This window comes from Garra rufa, chromosome 15, assembly GCF_049309525.1.
Source record: "Garra rufa chromosome 15, GarRuf1.0, whole genome shotgun sequence".
NCBI lineage: Eukaryota > Metazoa > Chordata > Actinopteri > Cypriniformes > Cyprinidae > Garra > Garra rufa.
Genome location: NC_133375.1, coordinates 45,316,197 through 45,342,526, shown reverse-complemented (window position 1 = coordinate 45,342,526; position 26,330 = coordinate 45,316,197). Strand labels below are relative to the sequence as shown.

The 26,330-nt window shown below is 34.0% G+C and overlaps 1 protein-coding gene across 4 annotated transcripts in view; it reads right to left on the bottom strand.

The window, feature by feature from the left end:
- The window catches only part of LOC141286624 (semaphorin-6A-like), a 114,895-nt gene that overhangs the window by 62,297 nt on the left and 26,268 nt on the right, over positions 1–26,330 (bottom strand). For all 4 annotated transcript variants that reach the window (XM_073818676.1, XM_073818677.1, XM_073818678.1 and 1 more), the window contains exons 2-3: positions 6,526–6,669; positions 3,623–3,740 (exon numbers count right to left, since the gene is read on the bottom strand). In XM_073818676.1, coding sequence (XP_073674777.1) covers positions 3,623–3,740; positions 6,526–6,625 — 218 coding nt within the window. In that variant the 5' untranslated portion in view covers positions 6,626–6,669. The remainder of the gene's footprint in view (positions 1–3,622; positions 3,741–6,525; positions 6,670–26,330) is intronic.

Here is a 26,330-nt window from a genome sequence, read left to right as displayed (position 1 = left end):
CAGGTTTTTACATGCACGCAAGAAACTTCCCATGCTTATGCATTGCAATCTCTAGTTTTATATAACCTATTTTTTTTGTGCATTACTGCCGTCTTACTATGAATAAAACAAGAGCATGGATGCACAAATTAATAGAAACTGACTTGCACAAAATTTGTCTTTCCTTATAGTAGCACCTCTAATATCAAGGCCTAATGTCCAATTGAACACATCTTCTGTGGCAGCATAATGGGCTGATGGCACAATATTTATCTTTATTAAATTCTTCTTTTGTGTTTTCAAAATTCAAATATTTTTTCATACTCTGCTCTCTTTTTTCCATGCTTTTTCAGAACTGGAAATTACTTAAATTCCAAACCTATATTTCCAAACCTCTCAGTAGATTTTTTTTTTAGATAACATTTAACATAACTAGTTCACTCAGTATTATTTTCAGCTTTATATTTTGTATAGTTACAGTCATCTGTAAATATTTTTATTTTTTCAGGGTTTTTTCATTGATTTTCTCAAAGTAGCAACATACAGAGCCCCTAAAACAAAATAATTATAATAATAAATACACTTTTTTACATGCACGCAAGAAACTTGTTTTGTGCCCTTGAGAAACTATTTACATGCACATGGGAATTTTTGGCATGCTTATGCATTGCAATCTCTAGTTTTATATAACCTATTTTCTTTGTGCATCACTGATATCTTACTATGAATAAAACAAGAGCATGGATTCACATAAATGAATAGAAATCGACTTGCACAAAATTTGTCTTTCCTTATAGTAGCACCTCTAATATCAAGGCCTAATGTCCAATTGAACACATCTTCTGTGGCAGCATAATGGGCTGATGGCACAATATTTATCTTCATTAAATTTTTAAATTTTGTGTTTTCTTTAGTCTGGAAATTTAAATATTTGATGCAACTTTAGACTAAGAACTACTTGACAAACTAGCATTTTAGCCGATGCCTAATTGGTCTTATTTTTCTTTATTCCAACTAGAACAATTCAACACTTTTTTTTTTACTGACTTTAAATAAAATAAAAATGAGATGACTAACTATTGAAGACCAGTCTAAACAGCTTATGCAACCGCTCATTGATCAGAACTTCATTCCTTTAAGCTTTTATTCTTTCAACTTCCTTAAAAGTCCTTTCTTTCTTTCTTTCTTTCTTTCTTTCTTTCTTTCTCTGTCCTGCTGTGTTTGAATGACTGGATTTTGTGGAGCTGCACTGAGGTTTCAAAAAACAAAACAAACTGAGGAAACTCTAAAGAAAACTATTTTCTCAGAGGTGTTGTTGAGTCACATCAGGCCTAAAATACAGGCCTAAATAAAACCACAAAACAACAGAAAGACCAGAAGAGACTGGAGCTCAAAGCTGGAAACATTTTTTCACCAAACAACAGAGAGGAAAACGACAGAGAAGAGCTATGATCTGACCATCAGACGCTCAAACAGACACCGACTCACTGCTGGAGCTTTCAATCCTCCTGTAATCAGCGTTCAGAGATCTGATTGGTGGAGGATGAGTGGGCGGAGACTGCAGCTATCAATCAATGAGAGCGCCAGCATTTTCATTAGTGGAGAGTGAGTGGGCGGAGCCTACAGCTATCAATCAATCAGAGTGTGCTCAGGTGCACCACTCCCTCATCTCTGGCCAAAACACACCTCAATGTTTATTATGAGAGAGAGAGAAAATGCTAAAGGACTGTTCAATTAATAAACATTCACACGGAGACAGAACAGAAGACAGAAGATCAGAATCAGATCTTTACAAACTGTAAGATATTTCATTTAAAAAGCTTTTGCAGGTATATTTAAAGGTCAATATAAGACTTTTTAAACCCTTTTAAGACCAGTTTTATTCATTTGTTTTTATTTAATGTATTTATTTTTATTAATTACTTTTTGTTAATATTTTTATTATTTATTTTTATATAATCTGTTTTCATTTTACATTCTTGTTTAGTAATTTTGTTGTTTATATCCATTTTATTACTATTTTTTTAAATATCTATAGTTTTTGCTTATTTTTATTTCAGCACTGTTTCTTATTTTCTTTCTCATTTTTGTTTTTAAATTATTTTTTAAATGTGTATTCATTTTTATTCATATTTTTTATTTTAATTTTGTGTGTTTTTGTCCATTTTTATTAGTTTTTTTATATCTATAGTTTATTTATTTATTTTCCTCTTTCTTATATTATTTCAGCTAAAGTTCATTTTATTTCAAGTTTATGGTTTTAATTTCTCAGAAAACAAGACAAAATCTTCATGGTGCATCTCAAATAAACCTTGATTTAAGGATGTTTAGATGTTTGTATTGAAAACAAAACAAAAGTACTAAGGCAAATGTTTATATTTTGCTGTGTATGCAACATTTAATGCCTCGACCTGATAAATTAATTTATTTAGTTTTATTAATTATTTTTAAATTCTCTTTTAAATGTTTATACATTTTTTTTAAATTAGTTTTTATTTTCATATAATCTGTTAAGCAATTTTGTTGTGTTTTTGTCCATTATTATTATTAGGGTTTTTAATATCTACAGTTTATTTTTATTTTAGTACCAAAATTAAATGTTTAAATTTGTTTAATTCTTTCACTTTTATAATAATTATTTTTTATAAATATTTTTTCTTATTTTTATATAATTTATTTCAATTATTTATTAATTTCATTTAAAATTTTTGTGCAAATTTTTTTTTTAAATATCTATAGTTTTTACTTATTTTTATTTTTTTTACTTTCTTATTTTCTTTCAAATTTTTGTTTTTAAATAATTTTTTTAATGTTTATTCATTTTTATTAAGATTTTTAATTAGTTTTTATTTTTATTTTAGTTAAGCAATTTTGTTGTGTGTTTTTGTCCATTATTATTATTCGGGTTTTTATTATCTACAGTTTATTTATTTTTATTTTAGTACCAAAATTAAATGTTTAAATTTGTTTCATTTTTTCACTTTTATATTAAAATATTACTTTTTATTAATATTTTTTATTTTTATATAATTTATTTTATTTAGTTTTTTAATTTCATTTTAAATTTTTGTGCAAATTTTGTTTTTTTAAATATCTATAGTTTTTACTTAATTTTATTTCAGCACTAAAAATGAAATGCTTTTTTATTTTTTTTTCTTCATTTTCTTTCTAATTTTTGTTTTTAAATTTTTATTTTTTTTTTCATTTTTATTAATTTTTTTTTTTTTTTTTTTTTTTGGTTTTCAATTTAATTTTAGTAGTTTTTTGTCCATTTTTATTAGGGTTTTTTAATATCTCTAGTTTATAGTATTTTAGTTAATGCCACAACTTGACGAATTTAAGACTTCTGTTCCGTTTTGAAGGCCTTCATTCGTAGAAGGCTTTCTAAGGCCCACAAAAACGCTGCTAAATGTAAAACAGTTTCTCATCAAATGCTCATTTTGCCTGGAGGAAGTGTAGTATGCATGCGCAGCTCTAATGAGCGTCTGATTCACACGCCGCTGTCTCTCTGACTCCTGAACATGTGCTGCTTCACGTCCATATGCTGGGAATGGGCTGCTGGTTACCATGCCAACAATCTGGTCAATCTGAGCTTTACCAGTCTCCGTTAATAACGGCGCCCATCTTTAAATAGCAAACTCACCTCGCGGCCACATAGAGAGTGCGGTTCATGATGACGATCAGCTGAATGTCCAGTTTGTGCCGTTGCGTGTTGTTCCGTCCCGGTTTGTGTCCCACGAACGCTGGATATTGTTTGGTATCTGACAGAGAAGGAAGTGGAACAAAGTTTCATTGGCACACGTTCAGCAGCGAGACGCTTCACGGCAAAACATCACTTCATTAAAGAGTCTGACAAAACCACATGGGATGCCTGAGTCTGTCTGAACAAACCTTCAACATGACAATCGCTCAAGAAAACTGGCTGAAATACTGATGACATTATTGAGCGATCACTGAACAAATAAACAGTTCATTTTGCAAAAACTGAAAAATCATACTTTTCATTGTGCATTCCAATTTTTCTCAATTTTGATTAGTAAAAATAGCTAAAACTACAGCTAATTAACACTATAAAAACATGATAACATAAAAAAACACGATTTTTGAAAAAAAAAAATTGTCATTTTTTTGCAAATAAACTTGAAGATTTTAAGTCAATATTGTAATAATTCATCAACACATTCACATGTTCACGGCTCGCTAATGATATGATGCATGACATGCACATAAACAAATAAAATGTTTCATCTTTTTTTGAATTGCATGATATAAATTCACAATTCTGACATTTTTCTCCCAGATTTGCAAAAAAAAGGTGAGAATTGTGAAATGTAAAAATGTGCAATTCTGACTTTATTTCTCAAAATTGTGAGTTTTTTTAATTATAATTCTGGAAAATAAGTCAAAGTCTGGAAAATGTCAGAATTTCTGACTTTATTTCATGTAATCGCAAGTTTATATCTCGATTCAGAATTGCAAATTTCAGACTTTATAACTCTATATTACGCAATTCTGAGAGAAAAAGTCATAATTGCGCGATATAAATTCACAATTCTGACCTGTTTTTTCCAGATTTGCAAAAAAAAAGAGAATTGTGAAATATAAAAACTCACAGTTCTCACTTTATTTTTAACAGTTGTGAGTTTATATTATAATTCTGAGAAAGAAAAAAAAAAGTCCGAATTGCGAGAAAAAGTCATAATTGTTAGATATAATCTCAAAATTCTGAGTAATAAAATCAGAATTGCATGATATATAAATTCACAATTCTGACCTTTTTTCCCAGATCTGCAAAAAAAAGTGAGAATTGTGAAATATAAAAATGTGCAATTCTGACTTCTCAAAATTGTGAGTTTATATTATAATTCTGGAAAATAGGTCAGACTTGTGAGAAAATGTCAGAATTTCTGACTTTTTTTCTCAGAATTGCAAACTTATATCTTGCAATTCTGACTTTATAACATGCAATCGCGAGTTTATATCTCAATTCTGAGGAAAAACAAGTCAGAATTGTGAGATATAAGTTTGCACTTGCAAGAAAAAAGTCAAAATTGCAAATTTCAGACTTTATATTATGCAATTCTGAGAAAAACAGTCATTATTGTGAAAAAAAAAGTCATAATTGTGACATATAATCTCAAAATAGTAATAAAATCAGAATTGCACGATATAAATTCACAATTCTGACCTTTTTTCCCAAATTTGCAAAAAAAGTGAGAATTGTGAAATATAAAAACTCGCAATTCTAAATTATTTTCTCTGAATTATAATATAAAATATAAAACAATTTTGAGAAATAGTCAGAATTGCGAGAAAATGTCAGAATTTCAGACTTTTTTCTCAGAATTGCGAGATATAAAATTGCATTTGCAAGAAAAAAAGTCAGAATTGCAAATTCATATCTCGCAATTCTGACTTTATTTCTCAGAATTGTGGGTTTATATTATAATTCTGAGAAAATAAGTCAGAATTGCGAGAAAATGTCAGACTTTATAACACACAATTGCATGTTTATATCACAATTCTGAGAAAAAAAAATCTGAATTGCGAGTTCTGACTTTATAAGGAAAGGAAAGGAAAGGGGGTGAGTGAGGCCAAGTATGGTGACCCATACAAGGAATTTGTGCTCTGCATTTAACCCATCCAAGTGCACACACACAGTAGTGAACACACACACACCGTGAACACACACCCGGAGCAGTGGGCAGCCATTGCTGCGGCGCCCGGGGAGCAGTTGGGGGATCGGTGCCTTGCTCAAGGGACTCACCTCAGTCGTGGTATTGAGGGTGGAGAGAGTGCTGTACATTCACTCCCCCCACCTACAATCCCTGCCGGACCTGAGACTCGAACCTGCAACCTTTGGGCTACAAGTCCGAATCTCTAACCATTAGGCCACGGCTGCCCCCCATGTAAGTTGTATATTATGTTGTGAGTTTTATATTATGCAATTCTGAGAAAAAAAGTCATAATTGTGACATATAATCTCAAAATAGTAATAAAATCAGAATTGCACGATATAAATTCACAATTCTGACCTTTTTTCCCAGATTTGCAAAAAATCTTTCTGTGAATTATAATATAAACTTGAATTTTGAGAAATAAAGTCAGAATTGTAAGAAATAAACTTGCATTTGCAAGAAAAAAGTCAGAATTGCAAATTCATATCTGACTTTATTTCTCAGAATTGTGAGTTTATATTATTCTGAGAAAATAAGTCAGAATTGCAACTAACTTTTTTTTCTCAGAATTGTGATCTTAAACAGTGCCTTTAATGGTGTCTTTAAGTGAGACAGTGAGAGACACAAGGTGTGTGTGTGTGTGTGTGTGTGTGTGTGTGTGTGTGTGTGTGTGTGTGTGTGTGTGTGTGTGTGTGTTTTTCATCCTGACAGGCAAAACAAAAGCGTATCTCTGAAGTCTCGGCGACTCGGACAGCATTTACAGTTTCTCTGGGCACCAGAATCCCATTTCACAGCCGCGGAGCGAGAAGAAGACGGCGGGACGAGAACAAGACGAGACAAAGCGAGGAGGTGAGACGCAGTTACTCACAGTTGCCGTGTGAAATACTGATTGGCTCGGTGTCTTCTGGGAAAGCGGCTCCGGCCGTCTGCAGCACCGTGAGATACAGCAACAAGGCCTGCGACCGCATCTTTGAGTCCTGCCGCTCCCGCTCGATCACTTCTGAACTTCAGCCTGCGGAAACACACACAGATAATCAGCAGATCGCTTTAATTGGCTTAGCGGAACATGCGTCAGAGATCGATCGCGCCGCTGAGCATCGTGGGTAAAAGCAGAACTGCTGACATGATCTTCAGTCTATAAGAGAATGAGCCGGAGCGATGGGACGGACTGATATACGGCGCTCTGATTTACACACTGACCTCTGACCTCGCATGCTCTCATGGACGCACGAGTTTCCTTGTGCAACAAATTATCCCACAAATCACGGCAGATCAGACCAAAGCATTCTGGGAGAAAAATGTGTGAGCGATGGCTTAGAGAACAGATCAAACCTGCTGCGACACAAAACACCATCATGCATCTAATAGACACAGTGGAAATCGAGCCCATGACCTGATGCTAATGCATTTAAGTAGAGAAAGATTGAAGCGCGTTTATGTTCTCCCAACACACTGCATTACACATACTATCCCACAATGCATCATCCTGCAGCTTCCTGTTCCAGTGAAGAATGAATCAGACCATCTGCTCACATCACCTTTTGACTCATGATTCAATCAGACCGACAAAACATCAGACGTTTGCGCACAAATGAAAACTGTTTGCCATTTAACTTCCACAGCTATTAGAAATACATATGCAGAAATAAATAACACTGTTTTTAAAGTTTATCTTTGATTAGATGGGAAAATGAGAATGGATCAAATATATTTAATAAATACAGCCGCAAGCAGTGATTACCAGGGTTCAAGCGCTTTAAGGCATTTAAGCACATTTTAAAAATGACATTATGTAGCAAGCCTTTTTTTGCAAGTACAGATATTTTACCATAAAAATATTGTTTTATAATGTTTATGACTGTTATAGCGCCAGCTGTGGTTTGATCTCCTTAAAACGTTGCATGCTTGTTTAGAATCAGCTGTCGCATGTGCTCACCAGGTTTGTGAAGTTTTGAGTTTTCCTTTTGGCTTTATAGGGTTTTGGGTACATTTGGATGGGCCCCTTTTCGAAACGACCCCGTTAGAGCTTCCCAAAAGGTAAAAAATTTTTTTGTTTTAAAAAAATGATTGACCTAGAGAGTCTAGACAATTGTTCTGCAGTGTTTTCTCCAGATTAAGTGAAAAACCTAGGACTAGTTCGCAAAAGTAGATTTTTTACATCTTCTCAATCATTTAACAAACGATTTGATTGACAGCAGTGCTTCTAGAGGCAAAGGTATTCAGAATGAGGAGTTCTGTCATATGATATGGATATCACATGTATGTGCAAAAACCGTGCAATGCACAATCTTTTACGCTCTTGAAAAACAAGGCTAATTTCTTTCAAATTTCTCTCAGACCGTTGGTGCCATGATTCAAACTGGTCCACCGAGTTTCGTTCCAATTGGCCTCTGTTAACCATGTCTAATAGGTGCTCAAACTTCATCGGCCAATGGCGGACATGTTTTTTTGAGATGTGGCACTTTGGACCAAAACCGTGCACAGCGATTTACATATTGATAGGACAAATGGTTGCATAGATATAGCCGTTTTTTAAATGTTTTTACTTCCCTCTTTCCCCCTTTGCGACGGTTAGTCAAAAGTTAGACTTTTTTTGATAATTATTGATATTCACTCTCCAGAGAATCTTTCACTGGTTTGGTTCTGACTGGGTGAAAAACCTACGACTAGTTTGCAAAAGTAAGCAAAAAATCCAAAATACCCCAAAATTTGGTGATCACAATCAAATCAAACAAAATCTTGTCTGGTGTGAGTCAAGGATTCCAACAACATAAGACACTTGAGTCTGTGACTGACGGTTTAGGAGTTATAAGCGACTTCATACTTTTGATGGCTGTAGCGCCCCCGTCAGGCCGATTGGGGCGAGCATTGGTGACGTTGTTGGCGGTGTGAGTACTACCATCCCTCCAAGTTTTAAGTCTCTACGACTAACGGTTTGGTCTGATAAATTAGTTTTACCTGAGATTGCAGTTTCGTGACCATTCTAACAATTACAACAGTTTCTGCGCCTGTCACAAATGAAAACTGACTTGTAGAAACATTTTAACTGCACATAAGGCAGTTTTGTGTCAGCTTTCTTTGAACAGAATTGTTACTACTTCATTTTGTTTGTGGAAATATAAACAAACACATCAGAAATAAGATTTATTCAAACATACATTAAATTAATTTCAGGTGTTCTGTTTCTTCTAATGTTCATTCATGTTTATTTGCTGCTGTAACTAATAGTAAAGAGGAAGAGACGATCAGCAATCCGTCACCACATATAACAGCCACAAAACAGCGTTTATTGACTGAATTTAGTGATAAGACTAAGGATTTGAAAGCAGGGACTTTGTTTCAAATCAAAAGTCACACATATTGCACTTATTATGAATATTGGATGGCAGGAGATACAAATAATGTTTAGTGAAGATCACACAACAACAGAAAACAGCACAGACTGAAAGACACATCTTGAGATTTAAGAATCCATTTCAAAATCCAGAAATCAATATTGTTGATCCAGGACTAGCATCAGTGTTTCTGCTTTAGTTTATCCGCGTTGTGCATGAAATAGACATTGACAGTCAAAACAGAAACGCTAATAAAATATCACTGTTTGAGTCCAAACAGTGAACTGAATTCAGCTCTTCAAAACCATTTCAGTTAAAACTGAAAACTGCTATTTCAGCCAAAATTTCAGTGCATTGCTACCGAAAACCTCCTTTTGTGCACATGCTTGTTTGTAACAACAGTATCCAAATAAAGAAAAAACGTTTTTTAATTCTAATAATTCTGTTTTGAAACCTTTCCTGTTAGTGTTAGACTAATATTTTTAACTAACTGTATATACAATAATAGAATTGTTTATATAGTGAACAAGTGTGTTTGTGTGTGTGTTCATAATCCATGATCCATAAACACAAACACTGATATCAGATATCACTGAAAACATCTCACACACACATCTGATGATCATGTGATCTCTCACTGCAAAAAATGCTTTTCTTACTTAGATTTTTGTCTTGTTTCCAGCCAAAATATCTAAAAATTCTCAAATCAAGAAGGATTTTCTAGACAAGTAAAAATGGTCTTGTTTTCAGAAAAAAAACAAGTTTAACAAACCAGATTTGTGTTAAGTCAACTCAAATATCTAAGTTGTCACTTAGTACAACTGAACATTTCAAGTTGAATGAAACATATTTGAGTTGACTGAACTTAACATTTTAAGGCATTATTTTAAATTATTTTAAGTTCACTCAACAAATTGTTTTTTTTTGTTTTGTTTTTTTTTGTCTTGTTTCCAGCCAAAATATCTAAACATTCTCAAATCAAAAAGGATTTTTTTAGACAAGTAAAAATGGTCTTGTTTTCAGAAAAAAAAACAAGTTTAACAAACCAGATTTGTGTTAAGTCAACTCAAATATCTAAGTTGTCACTTAGTACAACTGAACATTTCAAGTTGAATAAAACATTTTTGAGTTGACTGAACTTAACATTTTAAGGCATTCATTTTTAATTAAGTTCACTCAACAAATTGTTTTTTTTTTTTTTTGTCTAGTGTCGCCTCTGGCTTGCTTAGTTGGGGACATTTTCCAGCGATATCCTATACTATTTGAACTGAACTGAAGATGATATCACTGAATTCATTGATGAACTGCCTTTGACTGAAAATTGATTATTTACAATAATGCGTTACTTACACACTATTGTTCTGTTTAAATACTGTGCAGTTGCTTTGACACAATCTGTACTGTTACAAGCGCTATATAAATAAAGGTGACTTGACTTGACTTGACTGGTTTCCAGCCAAAATATCTAAAAATTCTCAAATCAAGAAGGATTTTCTAGACAAGTAAAAATGGTCTTGTTTTCAGAAAAAAAAACAAGTTTAACAAACCAGATTTTTGTTAAGTCAACTCAAATATCTAAGTTGTCACTTAGTACAACTGAACATTTCAAGTTGAATAAAACATATTTGAGTTGACTGAACTTAAAATTTTAAGGCATTATTTTAATTATTTTAAGTTCACTCAACAAATTGTTTTTTTTTTGTCTAGTTTCCAGCCAAAATATCTAAAAAATCTCAAATCAAGAAGGATTTTCTAGACAAGTAAAAATTGTCTTGTTTTCAGAAAAAAACAAGTCAAAATTAAGTGCATTTTTTTCTTGAAACAAGCAAAATAATCTACAAATGGGAACAGAAAACAAGATGATTTTTCTAACCTCATTAGCAGAATTAGCTTGTTACATGCAAAAACACACTTCATTTTGAAAAGCCTTTTTAGAGACGTGGTGAGAGCAGATCGAGCGTCACGTGAGCGTCGGGCGGGTCTCACTCAAAGCCACGGTCTGTAATTAATTAAAGCAGCGCTTGACGAGCCGCCCTGTAATTGAAATGTCAGTAAATGATGTTTGTGCCCCTCCTGACGAGAACGACACTCGTGTTAATCAACTAGAGGCTGCTAAACATCATATTGGCCAGCACAAATAAATGAAACGGCGAACGTGGAGCTCCTCGTCTCTGTGAGCTGCTCAAAGTCAGATTTTACTAGGAAAGGGCCGAACGCAGCAGACGCTTCATCTGCTCTTCATCACACGCTGCTGAATAAATAACACGCTGCTTTCAGCACACAAACCCCACGGAGAGCAAAGACACGCATTTGCATTTATATATCTCAACCTTCCCATTCCTGACTATCAGCAGCGAGATGGATCAACATGACATGAACAGAGAGTCTACAGTGATATCAACACACATTGCATATTCACTATATTCACCAGTGATCAGCAGCTCAAGAGCCGTATTTCACACTCACTGTTAGATGATCAGACTTAAAGTCCATCTGCACTGGTACATCTACTATTATCATGTAAACTCACACACAGACATCATTATAAGAGTTCCTACACTGTAAAAGACAATTTGTTGAGTCAACTTAAAATAATTTGTTACCTGGCTGCCTTAATATTCTAAGTTCAGTCAACTCAAATAAGTTTATTCAACTTGAAATGTTAAATTTTACTAAGTGACAACTTAGATATACAAGCTGATTCAACTTAAAATTTTAAGTAAGTTTAACAAACCAAATTTTTTGTTAAGTCAACTCAAATATCTCAGTTGTCACTTAGTACAACTAAACATTTCAAGTTGAATAAAGCGTATTTGAGTTGAGTGAACTTAAAATTTTTTCCAGACAAAATATCAAAAAATTCTTAAATCAAGAAGGATTTTATAGACAAGTAAAAAATTATTGTCTTGTTTTCAGGAAAAACAAGTCAAAATTTTGTAAGTTTTTGCTTAGAACAAGCAAAATAATCTGCCAAATCTTTTAAGTTTAACAAACTATTTTTTTTTTGTCAAGTCAACTCAAATGTCTAAGTTGTCTCTTAATACAACTAAACATTTCAAGTTAAATAAAACGTATTTGAGTTGACTGAACTAAAAAATTTAAGGCAGCAGGGTAACAAATTATTTTAAGTTCACTCAACAAATTGTGTGTTTTTTTTTTTTTTTGTGTCTTGTTTCCAGACAAGATATCTAAACATTCTTAAATCAAGAAGGAGTTTATAGACAAGTAAAAAATTATTGTCTTGTTTTCAGGAAAAACAAGTCAAAATCTTGTGAGTTTTTGCTTAGAACAAGCAAAATAATCTGCCAAAGCTTTTAAGTTTAACAAACCCTTTTTTTTGTTAAGTCAACTCAAATATCTAAGTTGTCACTTAGTACAACTGAACATTTAAAGCTGATTTTTTTTGTTTTGTTTTTTTTATAGTCAATGACATTTTTGGACATTTTATTTACATTTTTATGATTTGCAGTGAAAAAAAACTAATGTGGATAATGCAGTGTCAGCAGATGAAGCTATTTATTTATTTATTTATTTATTTTTTTGCATGCTCAGATTGCAGATTTTCAAATAGTTGTATCTTGGCCAAATATTGTTCTATCCTAGCAAACCAGACATCAACGGAAAACATATTTATTCAGCTTTCAGAAAGCAAAAAAGGACCATTACGATTGGTTTTGTGGTCCAGGGTCACATGTGTTAAATATTAGAATAAAACTGTTTAAAGTAGTGTTTATAACTTTATGAAAATTTGAAACACTTTCTCATAATGTTGAGAGAAAACATTCTGAGATCAACATCCTCTAAATGTCTTTATGATGTTATTTGTACTTGATGAACATTCTAAATAACTTTTTTGTAACCTTTAAATAATGTTCTAATCATTCCAATAAAACTGGGCATTTTAACATTCTTAGAATATTAAAAATAAACATTGAAATAACATATTTTCTGTTAAAAAATAAAGTTAGTAAAACATTGTAAGTAACATTTGTGTGACGTTTGAGCAAGAAAACTTGACATTTTAACACTTTAGAAATAATTCAAAACAACATCATGACCTAAATGTGTGATTTAGGATGTTTAATAGGGCTCTACTGTAGATCAGCAGTGAATTGAGTGTCAGATGACAAATACAGCACAATAAATCTGCTTGATAAGCACAGTCAGAGTGACTCAGAAGGCTGATGGCAGTGATATCAACACATGACAGAAACTAACACCTGATGAACCGTCACACCTGCAGCAGACTCTGAGACTCAAAGCAGCTTTAAACTGCAGCTCAAACGCTGCTCCAGTCTCTAGCGGTTAGAAGAGAAACACAAACGCAAACAGCGAGAGCCGTCGTGTGACGTCTGATCCATCAAAACAACACTGAGAGCCTGAGCTGACCTCAGCTTCCTTACAGCTGCTCTTAATTGGATCTGATGCTTTAAAGACTCGCTCTCAGTCACTCACCCTCATCTGAGTTAAACCTCACTAATCAGCAGAGACCAGACCCACCTCAACACACACTTCACAGAGAAAACCACCTCACCTCGCATTACCTTCAGGAAAACACTAACTGAAATGACTACAGACCTGTTCATGAGCATTACAACACTCTCCAGAAGATCTGAAACTGCAGTAAACACACGTTCACACCAGGGTTACTACCGTTAACTACAACAATACAAAAATCTATTTCATTACTTAGTATTTCTATTTTTCCTTTAGTTAAAAAAAATATCTGCACTAAAATAATACAAACTAAAACTGAAAAATGAATTAAAAATGTATTTTAAAAACTAATAAAAACTAAAAATGACTAAAACTTTAACTAAATTCAAATGAAAACTAAAAGTACCAGGGTTATAATAATTAAATAAAACTGAAACCATTAAAAAAACAATTTATCATTTTTTTTTTAAATAAAAAAATAAAAAAATAAAAAATAAAAATGACTAAAACTTTAACTAAATTCAAATGAAAACACAAAATACAAAAATAAAACCTGATTCAAATATTAATACTACAATTGTCTCTCAATAATGCTAGGGTAACACACATTCACGCCAGGGATTATTATTATTAGTATTAGTATTATTATAATTACCTAAAACTATACAAATATTTTCATTACTTGAAATGAAACAAAAATAAACTGAAATACAATATAAAACACTTGCCAAAGCAACATTTTTCATTTTCCTTTAATTAAATTTTATGTTCTAAAATAACTAAACTGACACTGAAATAAAAATGAATAATGAAGAAAAAGAAATTAAAAACAAAAAACAAAAACAGAAAAAACATGCAAAAAATCACAAGTTTTTAAACTAAATTCAAATGAAAACTGAAATGATAAAAATAAAAACTAATTCTAATGTATACTGTAATTGTATCTTAATAAATGCTCAAATAACACACATTCACACAGGGTTATAATATTTGACTAAAAATAAAACCATAAAAATATTTTTTATTACTTAAAATGAAACAAACATTAACTGAAATAAAATATAAAACACTTGCCAAAGCAACATTTTTAATTTTCCTTTAGTTTAATTCTATGTACTAAAATAACTAAAAATAACAAACAAAAAAACTACAAAAAAAAAAACAAGATTTTAAACTAAATTCAAATGAAAACAAAAAATACAAAAATAAAAACGAATTCGAATATTAATAATATAATTGTCTCTCAATAATGCTAAAATAACACATTCACACCAGGGTTATTTTAATTAACTATAACTAAAACCATAAAAATATTTTTATTATTGAAATGGAACAAACATAAATTGAAATAAAATATAAAACACTTGCCAAAGCAACACTTCTCATTTCCTTTAGTTTCCTTTCCTTTCGTCAATACTATAATTGTCTTTCAACAATGAAAAAAATAAAAATAAAATAAACATTTAACTGAAATGAACTTTAGTTGTCAAAGCAACATTTCTCAGTTAAATGTAGGTGAACCTGATGTATTTAAATAACTACATAAAATATAAACTGTAACTACATAGACATACGTAAAAAATGATTTAGTTGCTGGTAGCCATTGACTTCCAAAGTATAGAAAAATACTACAGAGATCAATGGCTACCAGCAACTGTTTGGTTACACATTCTTCAAGATATCTTCTTTTCTGTTCATACAGCTTTGAAACAACTGGAGGATGACTAAATGATGACAGAATATTCATTATTCAAATAATAAAAATACTAAAAGGGTTCCTATAGTTAACTAAAACTAAAACATAAAAAAAAATCATTTTGGTTAATTGAAAATAAATGAACCTGAACTGAAACTGAAGTTCAGTTTCAGCATTTCTGGCTGTGAAACACTAGAATAACTGAAAGTGAACTAAAAGCTGATGATGCTGAAACAACACAGGTTCATATTTCTCCCGAGAGGATTCCCGCAGCGCCGGCTGTTCAATATCTCATTTCTGGAGCGCGTCAGAAGACGTTTGTGACGAGCCGCTCCTGATATCGGCTGTGTCGTGCAATTTTTCTAATGGAGATTTCTCATTAATTGAGCGTCTGGCGTCGTAGATCACAGCCCTGCGTTTCTTTCGCTCATCGTCTCGCTGCGAGGAGAAAAGCGGCTCAATTGAATTGTGGGTTACGTGATCCGCATGCGGCTCCGCTCCTTCATTAGAGCCTGTAATTTAATTTTACACTTAGAATAATTGCTGCTAATTCGGAGCGCTCATGAGGAGAATATAGAAAGTGATGTATTGAGACGGAGAGACAGAACAACAACAACAGCAGACATCATTATTCAGGACAATCACATTAGTCATCATCAGCAGAGAACAGACATATACTCAGATAAACGTCAACTTTAAAATCATTTCAGAGCACAAACTCAAATACAGGACAGATCACATCATCTGATGACAAATGATGCCCTTCATGTTGAGATCTCTAAATCCAGAGTGCCACCGTAGATACACCAGGGATGTAACAATATCAAAAACACAATTTGAAGTCCACAATACAACATTTAGTGTGATATATATATATATATATATATATATATATATATATATATATATATATTCTTAGTATGTTTCTAACATGTTTCTATCATGATTATTACATTGCTAGCATGTTTCCAGCATGTTTTTAGCATGATTAGCAAATTGCTAGCATTTTTCTAGGCTGACTAGCAAGTTGCTAACATGTTTCTAGCATGATTAGCAAGTTTCTAGTATGTTTCTAACATGATTAGCAAGTTTCTAGTATGTTTCTAACATGATTAGCAAGTATCTAGTATGTTTCTAACATGATTAGCAAGTTTCTAGTATGTTTCTAACCTGATTAGCAAGTTGTTAACATGTTTTCAGCATGATCAGCAAGTTCTTAGTATGTTTCTAACATAATTAGCAAGTTGCTAGCATGTTTTCAGCATGATTAGCAAGTATCTAGTATGTTTCTAACATGATTAGCAAGTTTCTAGTATGTTTCTAACCTGATTAGCAAGTTTCTATGTTTCTAACCTGATTAGCAAGTTGTTAACATGTTTTCAGCATGATCAGCAAGTTCTTAGTATGTTTCTAACATGATTAGCAAGTTGTTAACATGTTTCTAGCATGATTAGCAAGTATCTAGTATGTTTCTAACATGATTAGCAAGTTTCTAGTATGTTTCTAACCTGATTAGCAAGTTGTTAACATGTTTTCAGCATGATCAGCAAGTTCTTAGTATGTTTCTATCATGATTATTACATTGCTAGCATGTTTCCAGCATGTTTTTAGCATGATTAGCAAATTGCTAGCATTTTTCTAGGCTGACTAGCAAGTTGCTAACATGTTTCTAGCATGATTAGCAAGTATCTAGTATGTTTCTAACATGATTAGCAAGTTGCTAGCATGTTTTCAGCATGATTAGTAAGTTGCAAGCATGTTTCTAGCACGATTAGCAATTTGCTAACATGTTTCTAGCCTGGCTAGCAAGTTGCTAACATGTTCCTAGCATGATTAGCAAGTTGCTAACATGTTTCTAGCCTGGCTAGCAAGTTGCTAACATGTTCCTAGCATGATTAGCAAGTTGCTAGCATGTTTCTAGTATGATTAGCAAGTTGCTAGCATGTTTCTAGTATGATTAGTAAGTTGCAAGCATGTTTCTAGCACGATTAGCAAGTTGCTAACATGTTTCTAGCCTGGCTAACAAGTTGCTAACATGTTCCTAGCATAATTAGCAATTTGCTAACATGTTTCTAGCCTGGCTAGCAAGTTGTTAACATGTTCCTAGCATGATTAGCAAGTTGCTAACATGTTTCTAGCCTGGCTAGCAAGTTGTTAACATGTTCCTAGCATGATTAGCAAGTTGCTAACATGTTTCTAGTATGATTAGCAAGTTGCTAGCATGTTTCTAGTATGATTAGCAAGTTGCTAGCATGTTTCTAGTATGATTAGCAAGTTGCTAGCATGTTTCTAGTATGATTAGCAAGTTGCTAGCATGTTTCTAGTATGATTAGCAAGTTGCTAGCATGTTTCTAGTATGATTAGCAAGTTGCTAGCATGTTTCTAGTATGATTAATAATTTGCTAACATGTTTCTATCACGATTAGCATGTAAAATCCGAGCTTCAATGAAAACAGTCTTACAAAAACACGTCTCACTACAAATCTAGTGAAATGTTGTAATCATCTGTGAAAAATAAAGCGTAACTGGTGGCTGTTGCGTTTCGAAACGCGCACTAAACTTACAGCTCCTGCAATTAATCAGTTGACTGCATTCATTCAGTGTGAACAGAGCCGTTCTGAGGCGCGGAAAACACCAGATCACGAGCTGATCGCCTGAATTGCACTTCACTTTGAAACGCAGTGAGAACAGACTTGATGAAGGGATTAAGCAATATTTTGCTTTCGGTTTTAGTTTATTTGACAGATACTGTGTCAAAACACAATGGCCCCCTGATAAAAAAAAAACTGCTAAAACAAGCCTAGACTGGTTGTCTGGTCTTAGCTGGTTTAGGCGAGAAGTAGCTGGTTTTAGCTGCTGGTCTCCCAGCCTGACCAGCCTAGGAAAGTGGCCAAAACCCCTCTAAAACCAGGGCAGGCTGGGAGACCACCAGCTAAAACCAGCTAAGACCAGCCAACCAGCCTTGGCTGTTTTTTCAGCAGAGTGGCCAAAACACAACTTGAGGAGCTTTAATGTTAGAATAAGAAGTTTAAATATATTTGAAATGCTACACTTTTTGCCCATGTCGTCATGTGACCACGATATCGATATCAAGACTGCGATACCACAATATTGATTCTCAGCTTTAATTTACATTTGAACAAAAGGTGGCATGTGCAAAATTATTCATGCCCTTTGCAAACTGTCGCAGTCGATGGGAAAATGCAAAGTTCTATACCATTCCAAATAGTCCACGCTGTTCTAAAGCATCCTAATGACCCTGATTGATTGGGAACAGCTGTTTTGATCAACTCAACAGCTGAAAAACAGAAGCTCTCTGCTGTTGGTTTGGTGGTTGTGGTTGGTTCAGATAAGGCCTTTGCAAATGCTCATCTGGACAAAAAAGAAGACTTCTGGTCTTCTGTTTTATGGTCAGATGAAACAAAAATTGAGTTGTTGATGTAGCCTTCATTTGGTGTAAAAAAGGAGAAGCCTTCAACCCTAATAAAGTCGAAATGTTTCAAGAATAAAGTCGAAATGTTTCAAGAATAACGTCAGAATGTTTCAACAATAAAGTCATAATTTTTTTTTTTGTCAGTCACAGTGCTGATTTTCTGCAATAATCCCAAAGCCAGTGGAGAAATCCTGTTGATTTTTCTCAAGGGAACCAGACAAAAGCTACAATTTACTAAAAACACCTCATCCCTGCACTCTTAAAAATAAAGGCGCTTCACGGTGCCATAGAAGAACCCTTTTTGTCTAAATGGTTCCATAAAGAACCTTTAACATCTGAAGAATCTTTCTGTTTCACAAAAGGTTCTTTGTGGCGAAAGAAGGTTCTTCAGATAATAAAAAGGTAAAAAAGAGATGGTTCTTTAAAGAACCTTTGACTGTGGTTCTTCTATGGCATCGCTGTGAAGAACCTTTTAAAGCAGCTTTATTTTAAAGAGTGTGCAGTGTGTACAGTTCTAAAAATATCTAAATGAATATAATATACTGACGCTCCCAGGTTGTGTCAATTAAAAAGTTTGAGCGCTCTGCGCAGACGTCTCCATATTGTGTGAGTTTAGTGTGACGTATGTGCAGATGATATCTGGAGCTGACGGCCGGAGGTTGCGAAGGTTCCTGCCGTTCCGTGTGCTGGATGGGGTTTAACGGAGCTCAAACACAAAGAGACTCAAAGCTGTCAGCAACATCTCAGCTCCGAACGCCCGCCGCGAGGATTACGCTCCCTTTCAGATAAAACCCTCCGCCGCTGCAAAATAAACAGCAGCGCTAAAGCAGCTTACGCTCCAGACGCCACAAATTGCATTCTGATATCGCAAAGTGGAAGTTTTGACTTTAAAACGGCCCTGGAGGATTCCTGACGGAGAAGATGAGCATCAGCTCACCGTGAAAAATCATCTGGAGGCCTGGAGAGATTGTGTGAGACGAGCAGAACAAAGAGCCCTTATCACATCAGCCGCAGGAGAACCTTCATTAGAAAACCACATCGGCCGTCCAAATGTCCTCCACCGACAGACAAACACACGCTCATGTTCATCATGAACCCTCATCCAAACACACGCTCATGTTCACCTCAATCTGTCCAAGTGACTCTTACTGATCAGTAACAGGTCAATTCACATCAAATGATCATTTACTCGACTTTATTTCTTCTGTGGAACACAAAAGATGACATTTTGATGACAAAATTAGACATTTCTCACAATGTCACAATTTCCAGTAAACAATGATTTTGATTTTAGGTTTTTTACAACAGGGCTGGATAAAATGTATCCAAAGCTCTTCACGACAAACCACCAAAATAAAAAGTACAGTTTAATGTGAGGAAATAAAATTTTGTATTGTATACTAAAATGTACAATGGCATTTTAGTGCCATCTAAGATTACAAGATTAAAGTCATAATATTTTGTGAATAAAGTTGAAATATTATGAGAATAAAATGTCAAAATGTTATGAGAATAAAGTCGAAATATTACGAGAATAATGTCGGAATGTTTCAAGAATAAAACTGAAATGTTTTAAGAAAAAGGTTGAAATATTACAAGTATAAAGTCGATATACTACGAGAATATAGTCAAAATGTTTCGAGAATAAGGTTAAAATTTTGAAAAAGATAAAGTTGAAATATTATGAGAATAAAGTTGAAATACTACAAGAATGAAGTCTAAATGTTTCGAGAATAAAACTGAAATGTTTCAAGAATAAAGTTGAAATGCTCTGAGAATAAAGTCAAAATATTATGAGAAAAAAAGTCTAAATATTATGAGAATAAAGACGAAATATTATGAAAATAAAGTCTAAATGTTTTGAGAAAAGGGTCAATATATTACGATAATAAAGTCAAAATATTATGACAATAACATGTCAAAATGTTATGAGAATAAAGTTGAAATATTACAAGAATAAAGTCGATATACTATGAGAATATAGTCGAAATGTTTCGAGAATAAGGTCAAAATAAAAAAAAATAAAGTTGAAATATTACGAGAATAAAGTCGTAACACTACAAGAATGAAGTCGAAATGTTTCGAGAATAAAATTAAAATATTTCAAGAATAAACTCAAAATGTTTTGAGAATAAGGTCAAAATAATACAAGAATAAAGTTGAAATATTACAAGAATAAAGTCAAAATGTTACAAGAATAAAGTCAGAATGTTTCAAAAATAAAGTCGAAATGTTTTGAGAATAAGGTCAAAATTAAAAATAAATAAAGTTGAAATATTACGAGAATAAAGTCGAAATGTTATTATAATGTAATGTATAATTTAGATAATTAAATGTGAAACTTTAATCTCGTAATTGCTACAAACTAATTCTTGTAATTTTGACTTTATCCTCGAAATATTTCAACTTTATTCTCATAACATTTATACTTCATTCTTATCATTTCTACTTTATTCTTGAAATATTACAACTTCAATCTCGTAATCTTAGATTTATTAGATTTTTTTTTAACATAGTTAACAAGTAAAAATAATAATAAAAGTATTTTTACAGAATATCAAACCAAGATATTTATTTATACATGTTTTAATTTATACAGCTATTTTGTGCAGCATCTTATTTGGTAAAAAAAAATAAATAAATAATAATAATAATAATAATAATAAAGTTTGTTTGTAAAACAATTATTATATTTTCATTTAATTTAATTAGAATTGAATTTAAACAGAAGTCAAGTCATGTTCACACTCTTTTTCAAGGTCTAACAAACAAAGGTCATTAGTGATGATAAATATTAATATTGTATGATATGAAAGAGAATATAGTGATAATATTTAGGTCATATCGCCCAGCCCTAGTTTCAGTAACGAAACTCATTTAAAAAATATAATGTAAAAACACACAAAAGAGCAATTTCAGACCAATCCATCTCCATCCAGCGGCATCCAGGCGATGTGACACAAACACGGATTTAATTCCAGGAATAAATGGTTTTTCCCAGCGGATCTCCTGCCATTAAATGAGCCGCAAACACAATCTGCCTGTATTATCATCTCATTCAGCCGCTTTTGTCCACGTCATTTATCATCGTTGACCGAACGGGTCATTCTGTGTCTCAGACGCCGTTCACCCAGACGTAATATCCCTAAAGATAAGATCGGCCTGTGCATGAACCGCAGTTAACTAAAAATAAAATAAACATTAACCGAATTAAAAAATAAATAAACACGCTTCATTTCAGCTAGCTGCCAAAGCAACATTTCTCATTTTCAATAACTAAAACTGAAAATAAAGTTAATAAACTATGCCTAAATTAATAAATATAAACATATCAAAAAATACAATTGACAAAAATTGGAAATAAAAATAAAACCTAATTCAAAACATGAATAAAAGCTACAATAATATCTCACTGATACTAAAATATGAGTGTTGTAAATGTTAGTTTCTGTCTGTAATAAGTGAAGAATGATCTGAATAATGTACAGCAGTGTAATGGAATTGAGGAGCTGCTTAAGTTCAAATATCCACTCAGCTAATGAATCCGGCTCAGATCAGACGCTCGCTGCTTTTCCTTCAGGAGCAATGAATGACACACAGCACAAATGATCAAACACACAATCACAGCTTCACTCAATTCATCAATCTGAGCTCCTGCTGCAATCACAAGTCCACAAATGAATCATGTTCAACACTCAAACAAACAGGGACTAGAGCTGGACGATTCTTCAGGTATCATCCATTCATTTCAATTGAATGATTCACTATGATTTTTTACCATTACCGTTTTGAATAAAACTATTAACAATCAGACACCTTTTGAGTTTGAAATGAATCATCTTGACTTTTTTGACCCCAAGTCTGAATCCCTACATTTTGGCTCATAAATGATTCGCAAACCCATTCTGAAATCCCAAACTGACTCAAATGACTCACAAACCCATTCTGAAATCCCAAACTGGCTCAAATGACTCAGAAACCCATTCTGAAGTCCCGAACTGGCTCAAATGACTCAGAAACCCATTCTGAAGTCCCGAACTGGCTCAAATGACTCACAAACCCATTCTGAAGTCCCGAACTGGCTCAAATGACTCACAAACCCATTCTGAAATCCCGAACTGGCTCAAATGACTCACAAACCCATTCTGAAATCCCAAACTGGCTCAAATGACTCACAAACCCATTCTGAAGTCCCGAACTGGCTCAAATGACTCACAAACCCATTCTGAAATCCCGAACTGGCTCAAATGACTCACAAACCCATTCTGAAATCCCAAACTGACTCAAATGACTCACAAACCCATTCTGAAATCCCAAACTGGCTCAAATGACTCAGAAACCCATTCTGAAGTCCCGAACTGGCTCAAATGACTCACAAACCCATTCTGAAGTCCCGAACTGGCTCAAATGACTCACAAACCCATTCTGAAATCCCGAACTGGCTCAAATGACTCACAAACCCATTCTGAAATCCCAAACTGACTCAAATGACTCACAAACCCATTCTGAAATCCCAAACTGGCTCAAATGACTCAGAAACCCATTCTGAAGTCCCGAACTGGCTCAAATGACTCACAAACCCATTCTGAAGTCCCGAACTGGCTCAAATGACTCACAAACCCATTCTGAAATCCCGAACTGGCTCAAATGACTCACAAACCCATTCTGAAATCCCAAACTGACTCAAATGACTCACAAACCCATTCTGAAATCCCAAACTGGCTCAAATGACTCAGAAACCCATTCTGAAGTCCCGAACTGGCTCAAATGATTCGCAAAACTGTTCTTAAGTCCCAAACTGAATCAAACAATTCATGAACCTGTTCTGTAGTCCCAATCTAATTCAAATGATTTGCAAAGCCATTCTGAAGTCCCGAACTGACTCAAATGATTTGTGAACCCATTCTGAAGTCCCGAACTGAATCTGAACTGACTCAAATGATTCACGAACTCGTTCTGAAGTCCCGAACTGAATCAAATGACTCACAAACCAATTCTGAAGTCCCGAACTGAATCAAATGACTCACAAACCCATTCTGAAGTCCCAAACTGACTCAAATGACTCACAAACCCATTCTGAAGTCCCGAACCGACTCAAATGACTCGCAAACCCATTCTGAAGTCCCAAACTGACTCAAATGACTCACAAACCCATTCTGAAGTCCCGAACTGACTCAAATGATTCGCAAAACTGTTCTTAAGTCCCAAACTGAATCAAACAATTCATTAACCTGTTCTGTAGTCCCAATCTAACTCAAATGATTCGCGAAGCCATTCTGAAGTCCCGAACTGAAACTGAACTGACTCAAATGATTCACAAACTCGTTCTGAAGTCCCAAACTGAATCAAATGACTCACAAACCAATTCTGAAGTCCCGAACTGAATCAAATGATTTGCGAACCCATTCTGAAGTCCCGAACTGAATCTGAACTGACTGAAATGATTCACAAACTCGTTCTGAAGTCCCAAACTGAATCAAATGACTCACAAACCAATTCTGAAGTCCCGAACTGACTCAAATGACTCACAAACCCATTCTGAAGTCCCAAATTGAATCAAATGATTTGTGAACCTGTTCTGTAGTCCTGATCTAACTCAAATGATGAATGGCACTGCACGTGTACAAGATATTTATGAATCCAATGAAGAAAATTGTCAGACTCAAGCTTAAATTCTTCAATGTGGAAGTAAGAAAAAGGAAAATAACGAGAAGAATACAATGTGCGGTAACCTGTAAAACTGTTCATACCAGCAAACCAGTGTGTTCATAATTAAGATAATACATTGAAATTATATGGTAAAACACACCAATTTTCAATATCAAGCAGCAAAACAAGCTGTTTTGTACAGCTTAAAATAGCTGGTGGCGGATGAGACTGAAAGCCAGACCCATAAAATGTACAAATGGAAGCGCCTCTTCTTATGGAAAGAAAAAGATGGATAGATCGAATTATTCCAGGTCTACAGCTGCTCTTTCAATCACATCGAAATATCATTTGGATTGACTGGAATGTTCAGATGATGGTTTTTCGGTCTGATTGAGCCATCAGTCCGATTATAAACAGATTATTTTGTTGCACATAAGAGTAGCTAAAGATTACAAGGCCACATATATATCATATTTATCATCATCGCTCTATAATGCGTTTGCCGTATGTCTTCTGATGCCATCAGCTTCACTGTTATATCTGTCCAGAAAAACACACAAATAATCCAACAAACAAAACACTGCTGTAGGATACAGATTTGGACTCAGAAACTGGTAGTAAACATCACAACGATTATAGAAACCCAGGTGACAAATGTAGGTTATAAAAATGTTATTTTAAAATGTTACTAAAATGTAAAAACGTTTTTTTGTTGTGATTATAACATTATTTAACGGTTACAAAAACATTTCTTACAGTGTTCTGCTAACTTTATTTTCACCCAAAATAAAACATTTATTTTTAATGCTCTAAGAACATTAAAAGGCCCCATTTTCTTGTTGATTATAATGTTATTTAAAGGTTGCAAAAACATTTTTAACACATTCTTAATATTCTAACAACATTTTCTTTTAATGTTAAGAATGTTTTTCAAGTACAAATAACATTACATGGATGTTCAAAGAATGTTTTCTCTCAACATTATGAGAACGTATTTCAAATATCAATACAAGATTACTTGTATGTTTTGTCTTTAAAGCTTTGTCCAAATTGCCCATTTCTAAAACTTTTTAAAAACGACTGAAATAGTATATCCACCACAAAAAATCTTGTCAGACTTTAGCTGTTTTCCATTCACACAGAAATATAAGGCGTCAGTCACTGAAGCAGTTCCCTTAAAAAGACATCTTTGTACCTTTTTACCCCTAATAGGTACATCATAGCACCTCTGAGTAGTAACTTGTACCCTTAAGGTACTAATATGTACCTCTCAGGTGTAAAAAAGGTACAAAGATGTCCTTTTAAAGGTACTGCTTCAGTGACAAGTTGTTGTGAATACAGTGAGCAGCTGATGTTTCTGCAGTGCACTGTGGGAATATTACACGAGCTCTTGTGTTTTTATAAATAAGATGATAAACTGATAGTCATGGATGATGATGACCGTTTAACTGATGCTTGATGCACTGGAAGAACAAGAGATCCGAGACGCCGGTTATCGCAGTCATCTGTTTATCCCATTAACGCACAAGTTAGACGTGTTTGTGCTGCTGAGAGTCTGAGTGGGGCAGCAGGAAGCACATCAGGTCACACAGGAAGTCCAGACAGCACCGGTCACATGACACCCGCAGCGAACAATGAACTTGTGCGGCCCAGAGCGAGCGTGAGCGGCGGTGACGTGGCTGGAGGTCAATCCCAGCGCAGCAGATTAGCGTCTCTATCTGAGGGAACAGACGCCCCTCCAGCGCTGCTCCTTTATTTCACTCAACCGGATTAAAGACACTCAATCCGCCAGCGCTGCAGATGATGCCGATCCAGCGCAAGTAAGAGAACACCGGCGGACGATTAGCGCTCATTACATCAGCGAGAGCAGGAACCGGCCCTCCACGGACAAACACGCGCAGAAACCACGCCAAACGCCGGAGATCATCGCTCTGAAAGCGTCAGCGTTCCTGTTGAATTCGTTCCTCACATCCCACACCACTCCTCCACAACACATCCATTCACACACGCTTACTAAATGAGGACACTCCACAGACAGAGAGATAAAAATACTCAAACACAACCATAACATCAACACAAGACCCTCTGCTCTTTTTGGAATTCTACAATTTTCATCCTCAGAC